General features: G+C 39.8%; 1 protein-coding gene across 3 annotated transcripts in view; it reads left to right on the top strand.

Moving 5' to 3' along the window:
• Positions 1–633: 633 nt before the first annotated feature.
• The window catches only part of CLN3 (CLN3 lysosomal/endosomal transmembrane protein, battenin), a 68,645-nt gene continuing 56,739 nt past the window's right edge, over positions 634–12,539 (top strand). Inside the window, exons 1-2 of one of the 3 annotated variants that reach the window (XM_033946370.1) lie at positions 634–1,092; positions 12,177–12,249. In XM_033946370.1, coding sequence (XP_033802261.1) covers positions 1,041–1,092; positions 12,177–12,249 — 125 coding nt within the window. In that variant the 5' untranslated portion in view covers positions 634–1,040. The remainder of the gene's footprint in view (positions 1,093–12,176; positions 12,250–12,539) is intronic. The other 2 variants (XM_033946371.1, XM_033946373.1) reach the window with 2 other exon arrangements.

Genomic DNA, 12,539 nt, shown 5'->3' with positions numbered 1-12,539 from the left:
GGTGAAGGCAGGGTCATGTGTTCTTTTTTTTTAAGTTCAAAAAGTTTTATTAAAAGTTTTTGAAAACAATACCAAATACGCACAAGATCATAGGATGCAAAGTGATATTCCATTAAGTACAATGAAGGTACAGAAAATCAGATGATGCAATAATATGATACAAAGACACATCCAATGATCTAAAATAAAGAAAAGGGAAAAAAATCTTACAGTAGAGTAACATGGCCCAACAAAATACATTAATTAGCATTGAATCAAGAACAGGAAGCCATGGAAACACCAGAAAAAACAACTTCACAAATATGGTAACCCTAGGCAATTGTGGGGTAGGGAAGTCAGTAGTTTTGGTGAGATGGGGCATATTGTGCAATAGAGGTACAGTAATTTCCAAATGCTAGGAATGACGAAAATAAACTATCTGCCCACCCCTTGTTTAATTTGCCTGGGGAGGCCATGACCATTACTGGTAAAATACTATTTAGGATACCTCTGTGAAATCATCAAGGAGCCATATTTACTCCTGGCAAAGTTGCATGTTTCCACATCCGTTGTGATAGTGCAGCCATGACAGTTACTGGCAAGAGTCAGTAGATCCAAAGACACAAGAGTTCACCTTGGAACCATATTGACTACTGGCAAAGCTGCCTATGCTCCACCTTCCAGTTGTCCAGCTCATCTGGTATTGGGATGCGTGGCCTCTTGGAACACGTTTCTCACTTCCTTTCATTATCTGAAGTCTCAGAAGGGGACAGCAAAGAGTTAGAATTAAAAGAAATAGCCCGGGAAGAAGTATCTGCAGCAACAGGAAGCAGGAAGAAGGCGTTCCAAAAAAAAGAAAAAAAAAAAGAGAGCAAATACTATTTTTCCTTACCCGGATAGAAACAGGATCTTGATTACTTTAAGGAAGGAAGACTAAAGTGAGCTTTCCTATACCCTAAATGGACTTAGCCCACAGCCCCCGTTAGAAATAATTAGCTCCAGGCGAATCCTTTCTGCTAGCACTAAAGGTGGAGGGTCTAAGGGGATTAGAACTCTGAATTATGGAGAGAAGCGATGTGAACTGGAAACAACAATCTGATTCGGAGTGGGAAGGTAAGGATGCATATAAAGGGGTGGAGGACAGCGATGATAATTGTATCTGTACAATCTGCATCTCTGTTTTTTCCCGAACAGTGACAGCATGTTTGTTGCTCCTGCTCTCACTCGCCTCTTAACAGCAATTTTATCTTCTCCCTTCACAGCGAATTCTATCGCTATTAATTGCCTCTATTTCCCCCTATTTCTCTGTCGATTTAGCACTTCTTTATGCATCCCTTTCTAAAAACTACAGTGGGAATCGTATGCATCCTGGGAGTTAAAATATATGCAATATGTAGAGTCAGCTTTCACGGTTTGCTTAGGGGCTGGGAGTATCTGCTAGTGAGAATATTCAGGGTCTATATTTTGCAGTCTCTGCAGAGAGATGAACTCTGCAGCCTCTGTCCAAGGGCTGTTCCTGCAATGACTTCACTAGGCTAAAGTGGAGGGGATTTAAAACTAGGTGGGGAAGAACCCCCAGGTAGCCATGCATGAAGGATTGTGGGTCTGGAACCCAATAAATCACAGCTGTTCTACTGGCACCACTGCTCATAGGGGTTTCTTCAACAAAACATTTGGTTGGGCACTTTTATGAGTCTTAGTGGAAGTTGGGTTACTTATGCTCCCTGTGACCCCGGGTAAGTCATTTAATCCTCCACTGCCCCAGGTACATTAATTGTGAGCCCACCTGGACAGATAGGGAAAATGCTTGAAGTACCTGTAAAAGATATGTAAACCACCGAGAACTCTGTAAGATTCAGTGGTATATCAAATTTGAATAAACATATGTTTTGAGCTCAGTTATATTAACTGGAGGAGAATGTTTTAATTTTTAATTTTATTATTGTTAGTAATATGGTTGTTTAATAAGTCTCAGACTTTATTTTTTCAAAGCGCATAAAAAATAGCATAAGAAACCAATGAAATATCAAAAAGGTAAGCATAATGTTGCACAGTAGAATAAAAAGTATAGAACAAAGGAGCATGACTATAAAATCAGATTACTCCTGTATTTGTCAATCTTATACTGCTGTGTCTGTAAATATTTTTTAAAGCTTCTTGGCTTCTAAGCCAAGTGATTCTCATATTGCTGAATTGAACATACTGAGTGCTACCAGAAATTTAGATTTAACCAACTTTAAGTTTTTCCAATTTGATATAACTTGGTGGAGAGCTATTGTCGGCAGAATATCCAACAAAGGTAAAGGCTTGGAAATGTATCCTTCTTGTATCAATGCCATCAAATGAAATATAACAATTTTATAGTACACATAAGATTTAAAATAACAGTAACCTTTTGCTAGATGGCCTCCCAAGAATGCATAAAGGTTAACAATGAAACTGTATGGGTTCCCATGGATCGCTACAAAGGCAGGCTTTTCTTGATTATGACAGGGATCACTATGCAAATGATAACCCACAATTGGAAAAATTGCGACCGCCTCAACTTTCCGTTTTGGTGGGCCAGTTTATGTTTAGGTTACAAATACGAAAAGATGAATGCAGATATGTTAGGGAATAGCAAATTATTTAAATTGGTTTAGGGCTCGTTGACATCCTTTGTTAATTCAACATAGTTGTCTTTGTTTAAATTTTTTGTTTATTTTTATTCATATACAGGACAGGGTGGGTGGGTGGTTCATTCTTGATTAAATTGTTGGATGAGAGGGGAGGGATATTTATTTTCTGCATTGTTATTAATGGAATTTAAGTGCTTATTTTGTTATTAATGTATATATAATTCATGGCACTTTGTTTTAGCTTTGAAAATTAATAAAGAATAAAAAAAAAGAAACTGTATGGGCTCCTTTTTACTAAGCTGCACTAAAAGGTGGCCTTACAGTGCTTTTCCCCAGTCATGGTACATGGGCTTGTCATACCACTGGGGCTTGCGCACATCTGAGAAGCTGAAAGCTATGCCATTGGTAGTTTCACTACCAGCAGGGCCTTTCAGCGGAGATGTCAGACTAACCATGTACCACCCATCTGAGCAGCAGAAGATGGGATCATGTTTGGTGCGACAAGAACATCAAATTTATACTGTGCAGAATATAGGCCGGCAATCTACTTCTGTATTCTGCCATGAAAACTTGATGATGTTCACCAAGTCGCTAGGATTAGAACATGAGTCGATGGCACCTAACAGAGTGCTCTTGTGTAGGTTTTTCCTGCATGCTAAGACCATTTTAAGCTCAGCCAGAGCATGGCCAAGTTTTCTATTTTCTGAATTAATGGCCATGTGCTAATTGCCATTAGCACAAGGCCGTTAATAAAAATTAGTTTGTGAGCAATTATTGACACCTGTTTTGTACATAGTAAGGGCTCACATGCTAATCCTACGCCAATCAGTTAGTATCCTGTAATGCAGACGAGCTGATTAGTCCAGAAACACCCACTCTCTGCACCCCCCCACCTCCTGATACATCATCTTTGAAATAAAAAAAAGAAAAGCAACTTTATGGTTTAAAGCAGTGGTTCCCAAACCTGTCCTGGGGGACCCCCAGCCAGTCAGGTTTTCAAGATATCCCTAATGAATATGCATGAGAGAGATTTGCATACCTGTCACTTCCATTATATGCAAATCTCTCTCATGCATATTCATTAGGGATATCTTGAAAACCTGACTGGCTGGGGGTCCCCCAGGACAGGTTTGGGAACCACTGGTTTAAAGTGTGGCTTGCATGCGCACATTGCAAAATTACCATGGGACACCTCAGTGTGTCTTGTGGTAAACTCTTTTAAGCTGTATTAAGTGCGCACTGTTGCTTACTGCAGCTTAGTAAAAGGACCCCTGTGTGTTTTTAAAAGAGCCATCAAACATGATCAACAGAAAGGACGCACCTTCACTGGAATTCTATATATTCTTACAAGAATCCAATATGCCCTATGAGCCACAAAATGAAAAAGAGAAATTGAATTAGCAGAATCTGCGGCTTTGAACAAGTGCACCCAAACATCTGTCCAGATATCTCTAGGGAATCCCTGTTAATAAGTTGCATTCTGTTCTGTAATTCGCTGACTGTCCAGTTTTATTCTGTAATTCGCTCTATCCAGTATTTCGCTTTACAATCAGGTACTCGAGCATTTTCCCTATCTTTCCTGGTGGGCTCACAATCTATCTAACGTACCCGGGGCTATGGAGGATTAAGTGACTTGCCCAGGGTCACAAGGAGCAGTGCGGGGTTTGAACCCATGACCCCAGGGTGCTGAGGCTGTAGCTTCAATCACTGCACCACACACTCCTCCTGTGCTGGCACCTACCTCTAGGACACCTATTGAAGCCTTTATGGACAGTGGTCTTCACTAATTTTTAAGTGAGGGCCATTTGGGGTCCAAAAGGGTGAAGAAGAGCCAACAAATGTGTTCCTACTTTGGGTTATGACACCAATAACGCTTCTTGATATTCATTCCTACCAAAACACCTGACCTTGATCACACATGTGGAATACAGATAAATACTATGTAAATACAGGACCACAAACTAAAAGTCCTAATACACACAAATGAAACCCTAAGATGTCAGACTCTGCATACAGTACAACACCAGAGAAATAGAAACAAATGCATTTCTTCCTGAGCAGTGCAAAATATAGACAGCAGATGTAAATTCTCAGAAATGACATATTTCAATCACTAAATTGAAAATAAAATCATTTTTCCCACCTTTGTTGTCTGGTAATTTTTTTTTTTTTTTTAATCATTTTTTCTCACTCTGATTGCACTTCCTTCTGTCTGTGCACTTAGCTATGTTTCCAGGACCTTCTTATCCATTTGCTGTTTTCTCCTTCACTTACTGCACTTCATTCATCTTTGGGATTAACTTTTAGTATTCAACTTTCCTTCTCAAATTTATGTACTTTCAATGGCTTCCCTTCCCATCTATCCATAACATCTGTCTATGCCCTTTCCCTCCCCCTCCATCCATGTGTACCATCTCCTCCCTCTTTCTTCTCCCCTATTCCTATCTTTTCTTAAACAGCATTTTTCATCTCTCTTCCCTTCCTCCTCCCTACCATGGTCTTGAAAAGGATTAGGTCCCAATTCCTGCCCCATACTTTCTCTGTCATTTGGAAGACAGGTGCACCCGGGGACATACTGTAGAGGCAAGAAATGATCTCCAAACATGTCCGCTTTATTGAATATTCTGTACCTCCTTTTATACATTTTACATGGGTAAGGGTCGTCAGCATATGACGTAAATGCAAACCATATGTGGACACAGATCACATGAAACTTTAAAGACATCAGCATTTTCCTCTATCTCTGGCTGGAGTCCAAAAGGTCAGAAAAAGCTTTAACCAGCAGAGCTTCTAATCTAAATCTGTCTGTAAATATGGCTTAAGAAAACAATTGAATTCACTTCACAACATCTCTGTTCAAACATACAGGTCCTTGTAGTATTTTCAAAGAAGGAAAGACAAACAGGGCCTGCCTTTATATCTTTAAACAACTTATGCCTAAGGAAAATTACCAAAGTTCTGATACGTGTCCCTTCAATCCCCTCTTACGTCATGAAAATGACATCATAAATACACAGCATGAGCTGGAAGGGAGTGATACTTTAGATATGTCTCTCGAGGAGGGGGTTTTTAGGAGCTGTAATACAAATAACACAGTACATGAGCAGTCAAAAACAAGAGTGCAAATAATAATAGAGATTATAACAATAAAAAGGTCTTTTACCCAACCCTGCATTCAACTAAAGTGCTGATCCCAAGAATTAGATAAATCAGAGTTACATTTGAGCTCAGCAAAGAGGTCTGCTAATTTCTGAATGTCCATAGTAGGACCTATATTGTCAGAAAGAAAAGTACAACAGCATAAAATTCTGGGAAGAATTTTTCAGCTAGAATCATAGCTAGGGCCATATGATTTTGAAAACCATCTGAGAAGTGGAGCCTAATTGATCAGTAATACTTCTTGCAAGGCGTCCCTAGAGTAGTTCACAAAGCGTTGCTGATTATAATAATTTTAACTAATCCGATCAACATTCTTATTAATAGTAATAAAGGGAATAAGGAACTCAAACCCAGCCTTAACCTGAGCTCGGGCCTTAAATTCATCTGGGACCCCTCTTGGGACCCCTATAGCATCTATGTATACATGTGATCAGATTTATATTTAGACAGAAAAGAGGAAAAACCATGTGAATAGGAAGGATGCCTTTCAGAAAGAATATGCAAGAGCATGGTAATCTTAACTAAAGTGCACTGGCCTATCCACTGGCTGGGTAGCTTAAGAGGGAGCCAAAAGTCTCCATAAAGCCAGTAAATATCAAATCTGATGCAGCAACAATGGGGCATACCTATGAGTCAAGACAGAACAATAACCTGGGGGTAAATTACCTACAAAACTACCCTGTGTCAGATTAGAAACATGACATGTGTAATTACCCTTATAGGTGGTAACGGCAATATCAAGCTTTTGCTGTCCTGGCAGCAAAAGGTATTTAGAACACCACAGTGCACAAAGGGGATAGGTAAAATTAGAGGAGGTAGATAGATCCCATAAGAAAACTGATGGGTCGGATAGCTAGACCCACCCTTAAACCACATGTCCATAATGTACATACCTTCATCAGTAGGTCTAGGCTTGTCAATAGTAAGAGAAAGCTTAATAATTTGTGCAGGAACACTTTTCCTATAACAGTGTCCAACCTTATGAAAGGTCATACAAGTAAGAAATGATTTACCATTTTGGTCCACCTTTTTTCAGAGTATTTTCTAATTTATAAGCCCAGTCAGTATCAATATTCCACCCTACCACTCCCCAGAATGCACACTTATCCCCCAACGTGAGTCAGTAACATATATATATATATGTCCTTAGTTTTAGGAATCTCTGAGAACCAATGGCACAGCCTTGGGATATCAATTGATGAACAGTCCACAATGTCACAATACTCAAAGGAGAAGGTGGCAACTTGCACACTGCTGGAATTATACCATAAGGTAGTATACTTTCTGTCTTTCTGGATTCCAATTGAAGGACAGCCTTTGCGAGGGAGTAGTCCAGCTTAACGTGTGTTCGCAAAGAGATGCCGGGGGGTGCTGTTTACAGCAGGAGTGTCATTTACAGATGGGTATGGGCAGAAAGTGTCATGGACCCAAAACACATCATCCCTGTAGACCCAGTTAGAAATGATCCATACAGGGAGAAAAACTAGCAGCAGCGTTGCCAGTAAGAGAATGATAAAGTTGGTAGAATGCTGCAATGAGATCATCATGTTGTTCCACTGGAGGAGGTGAAATCTGCGCAGGGAAGACTTGCTTCTGGGGTTTTAGGTTAACCCTCTTCAAGCGACTTGCGTGGATCCAAACAGGAGACTCCTCAGTGAGTACAGCGGTCCTGGTCACAGCGATCACAGTAGTGGGAAGGCCAAAGGGGAAATCCGTCTGCTTCCGATCCTTGGAAAGCTTCTGGACAATCACCAGGCTGGAAAAAATGGGTAGGAATCTGTGGAGAGAAAGGAGAAGTGCAAGACACGTTTCTTTGAACAAGCCCTAATATTTCAATGAGCTTTTGGACGTATTCCTCCTGTATCAAGGGAAAATCTACCCATGGGGCAGGGAAAGGTCATCCCGTGAGAATCTCAAAGGGAGAGCAGCCAGATGTCTGTGCATACAGAAAGAGATACTTGAAAAGAGATGCTTGAAAAGCATTTCAAATACCATTCAGCAGCTGTACTCCAATGTGATCCAAATAAGAGAAAGAAAACGAGAAAGAAACCATGTTGCCTGTACTGAATGTGGCAACATGTAACAATACCAATTCATTTACTTAGCATAGCTATGGCAAAAGAGAGACAATACTCAGTTACTTAAGGTTCTTAATTGAACAATCCAAAAGGATATGTTTTTGCGTGCTGCATATAACTTATTATGCACTTCAGAGAGACCATACTGATGTACTGAATGTATTCAGAAATGTATATTGAATGGATCATATGTAGGGAACACCACGAAATAAACGCTGTATAAAGTAAAACTTTTTCTTAAACATATAACCCCTAACTAAACTATATTCAGAATATAAAAGCTATAAGTAAAAGAACATTGCGCAGTTAGGCTAGTAAGAAGTGGAAAAAAAGCTCTAGAAATGGCCAATATTATGTATCCTGGGGTACCCACTAAACTAAAACAAGTAAACATGACACAAACAAAACATAAAGTTTTAAGCGTGGAGCACTCCATCTGTCAAGTGTGTAGGGCTGAATTTAACTCTGCAAATAAACACATTGATATAAAAAAACCAAAACTACAAATAATGTATATCATAACCATCTCATATTTGGAAAAAGGCATAAAGCTAATGTCTCTTTGGAGCGTCTCTATCTCTGCAGTGATAAAGAGGACCCTTGGAAAACATTAGAAATATCTGTGCCAAAACTGATCTGGGATGGCTATGTATAAATCCGGACAAAACATTTTAAATTAGCAACATCCTAATTTCAGCTAAAACAATAGAAAGGAATTGTATTTTCCAATTTATTTTCAATTCACAACCGTGCCAGCTGTAATTATCGAACTATATATATCTGTATCAAGGAGCAAAAGGTCAAGAATGAAAATATCACTAGCAAGAAGTTAAAATGTCGAGCGAGCACTGCGATAACCAATACCATGATATTGGGCAATGAATAAGGGAGAGCTAGCAGCTAGTATCCAGGGTTTCCCCTCTTTGCACCAAAGTCCGTCCAAAAGGGCGGCTTTGGGCACCTGCCAAACGCCAGGCATCAAGTTCAGAAGGGGGTAACAAAGGACTGAAGCTGTGAAAAAGAGGAAGAGAATCCTGTTCACCCGTGAGACCCAGGAGCCCATTTAAAAGAAGGGCTTGTACATCATGAAAAGTGTGAAGGGTAATGGGGTGACCAAGGGTCAGAAGAGTAGCCATCTCTACCACCATAGCACATGCAGCCAGGGAACTTGAACAGGAGTGACTATAGAAAAAAAAAAGGCAACAGAGCGTAACTTACCGCCATGTTCTCCCTTCATGGTGTTACAATAGTCCCAAACAAAGAGATAAAACATGTGGGCATAAGCAGGAAAACCCAGACTTGAGCTAGAAACCAAAGCACATCTTAAATGTCCAACATTTCATAAGTCCATCTGATAAGAGCAGTTATTTCAGAAACCAGGGTCTGTCTCAAAATCTGGTCATAGAAGGAACAAGCAGAGATCCATTGGCGGCAGTGACCAATCATAGCAAGAAAAGTAAGCATGTCTTTCTTGGTAGCTGGGCGGGGCAGATCCAGAACAGCAGCAGTGCGGAAAGTGCAGATTTTCCTCTGACCATGAGACAGGACAAAACCCAGGTATTTCACTTCAGATTTACAGACAACCATTATAAAAGGTGCAAACTATCAGCCTGACAGGTCTCCTGAATTATGGAACACAAAAAGATGTACAAAATAAGGATAGGACCATGAGGGGCAGTGCATGACTGTAGAATAGCCCGAAGGACAATGAAGTCAACATAGCCCTGGGGCATTCCACCAGGTATACTGTTGCTTAAAGGTGAAGGCAAAAAAAAGCTGAAAAGCCTCACCAACAAGGACAAAAATAAAACATTCTTTAGGACAATGACAGAAAAAAAAAAAAACATTGGCTGCCGGTGGAATGGTGGAAGAAACATAAGTGCAATGAGAATTACCAAAACACTAACAGCCCTAAAATATAGGACGAAACGGGGAATGCCATCAGCTTTGACAACAAGAGCGATGGGCGTATTGTAAGAAGAGATGGTGGTTTTGATAATGCCGGAGAAAAGATAAGTGATAAGCAGTGGAATCACACCGTACTGCTTATTAACTTCAAAGAAACACTATAGGGGGTCAGTGTAAGCCCAAACTGAGAAGTCTGGGGGAAGGGGCAAAAGCATTCATGCACAGACCCTAATAATGAAAGCAATGAACAGATTAGCTTTGCTCTGCACAAGAAAGAAAGCCTCTAAAACGGAATTTTTTCTTTTTCTTGTTTCTTTTTTTTTTATTATCCAGCACAGAACACAAAGGAAGCAGCCGTAGAAGAAACACACAAAATTAGTCAGGATCAAAAGGAAGACAAGAAATAGTGCTTGTGTACAAACTACAAGGGAAAGATCTTAGACTGATTCAAACAGCGCTTTCAATTCATTCCACATAACAGCACGTCCTACCTCAGTATTAAACATTGGTGACACAGAAAGATGTGAGCTGAAGGAAAAAATGTCATACACACACAGCTGTACAAGTCTCATTTGTCTAGGAGTATCCTAAGTACCTTATGACTCATTACAAAACCAATATAACAATGCAAAAATATTCTTATCATACCTTATAAGCGAGGTACAGTAATAAGAGACAATAAAATCTTATACTCTATAAAAGTTTTAACCTTACAAATGACAGAGTGGGCAGGGGGGTTCTATAAATAATTTCATTCTTCCCGAAAGAATGGCAGCTGCTTATATTCACGAGGGGCGCTTACCGAAAGTACCCCGAGATTTTTCCCAAAAAAACTCCATAATAGAACCCAAAGCTTGAACTTAAAATAAAGGGTGGGTATAGGTCACCACTATCTAGTAAGTATTAAAGAACAGAAAAAATTCAGAAATACTCACAAAATATTGGTGATATCATCTGCCCATCCCGGACGAGCCCCCAACTGAAAAGGATTAGGTCCCAATTCCTGCCCCATACTTTCTCTGTCATTTGGAAGACAGGTGCACCCGGGGACATATTGTAGAGGCAAGAAATGATCTCCAAACATGTCCGCTTTATTGAATATTCTGTACCTCCTTTTATACATTTTACATGAGTAAGGGTCGTCAGCATATGACGTAAATGCAAACCATATGTGGACACAGATCACATGAAACTTTAAAGACATCAGCATTTTCCTCTATCTCTGGCTGGAGTCCAAAAGGTCAGAAAAAGCGTTAACCAGCAGAGCTTCTAATCTAAATCTGTCTGTAAATATGGCTTAACAAAACAATTGAATTCACTTCACAACATCTCTGTTCAAACATACATGTCCTTGTAGTATTTTCAAAGAAGGAAAGACAAACAGGGCCTGCCTTTACATCTTTAAACAACATATGCCTAAGGAAAATTACCAAAGTTCTGATACGTGTCCCTTCAGGTCTGGCATCTCTGTCCTTCCCTTTCCCAGAGGTCTGGCATCTCTTTATTTTTACTCCCCCTCCCTATGGTTCCATGCCAAGTTACAATATAGCACTTGTGCACTTATGCACAAACCTGTCGTTTCAGTACATAGCCACTATTGTAGTGTGGCACACTGTATAGAATGAGAGGGAATATGGGCAGACAATCATGGCTATGAGGCCAATAAGTCGGGATTAGGAAGTACTGCAACAGAGGTTGGCTCACATTGAATTGGAAGGTCAAGAGATACTGGAAGGAAACTGCTGGATGAAGAAAAGGAACACAGAATTTACAGCCTACCTAAACTGTGGTGGTGAGAATGTGAATTTGTCCCCGTGTCATTCTCTAGTTTTGAACAAATGGTTTGGGTTGGCTAAGTATTTTTCATGGGATGGGGGAGTACACTGAAATTGGTATCTGTGAAGAGATTTACGGTAGTGTATTCTTTCAGGCACACCATTGTGTTCTGTTTCAGGATGTGTACGTGTGGGTGAACTTTTGGACTTGTACATAAAAGTCTTTCTCCACCAGCACAGTGTTTGAAGTGCATCTAAAAATTTATTTGAATATTTATTAAAATATTTAAAATTTATTATTTATTAAAATATACATCATGATGGTGCTAGGACTGCTACTAGTTGGGTTTTTGCCAGGTACTAGTGACCTGGATTGGCTACCGTGAAGATGGGCTACTGGGCTAGATGGACCATTGGTCTGACCCAGTAAGGCTATTATGTTCTAAGATGGTATGTTGCTTCTCTTCCTGCTGATTTCAAATTGGCTCCTTGCCATTATTTTACCTGTCCTCTTTCTACTGTATTTTGTTTTAGGTGGTCGTGCTCCCACTTTTTCTTTTCAGAATACTACCTTGCCTTTTGTGCCAACAGTACCTGTTCTTTATTGGCCTTTCGTGTTCTGTATTTGACTCTGTAACTGAGTTCCATCTCTCCTACAGATGGGGAGGTGGAGCCTTTTCCGCTGGTCCCTCCACTCCGAACCTCACATTGGAGGAACACTGCTGGGTTCTGGTAAGCTGGAGATTCTGCTCCTGTTTGCATCAGTCCACTTATATGTGAACACCTGTATGCACATATTAATTCATGTTCCTGCAATTATCTTTGAAAACACATCACAATGTACTAGAGCTGTACCAAATTATCATAAAAATATTTGGACAAATATGAATACTGAAAGCAAATAACTTTAACATAACAAATAATAAAAGAAGCCATGTGAAATCAAAGATCAAGTGTTTGTTTCAGTAGGATTTAGCACAGTAGAGCTCTGGATCATTTGTATTCGAATTTAAATCACTATT

The sequence above is a fragment of the Geotrypetes seraphini genome, chromosome 5 (assembly GCF_902459505.1).
Source record: "Geotrypetes seraphini chromosome 5, aGeoSer1.1, whole genome shotgun sequence".
NCBI classification, from domain to species: domain Eukaryota; kingdom Metazoa; phylum Chordata; class Amphibia; order Gymnophiona; family Dermophiidae; genus Geotrypetes; species Geotrypetes seraphini.
The sequence above is the reverse complement of the archived record's forward strand: the minus strand, read 5'-3'. Positions and strand labels throughout refer to the sequence as shown.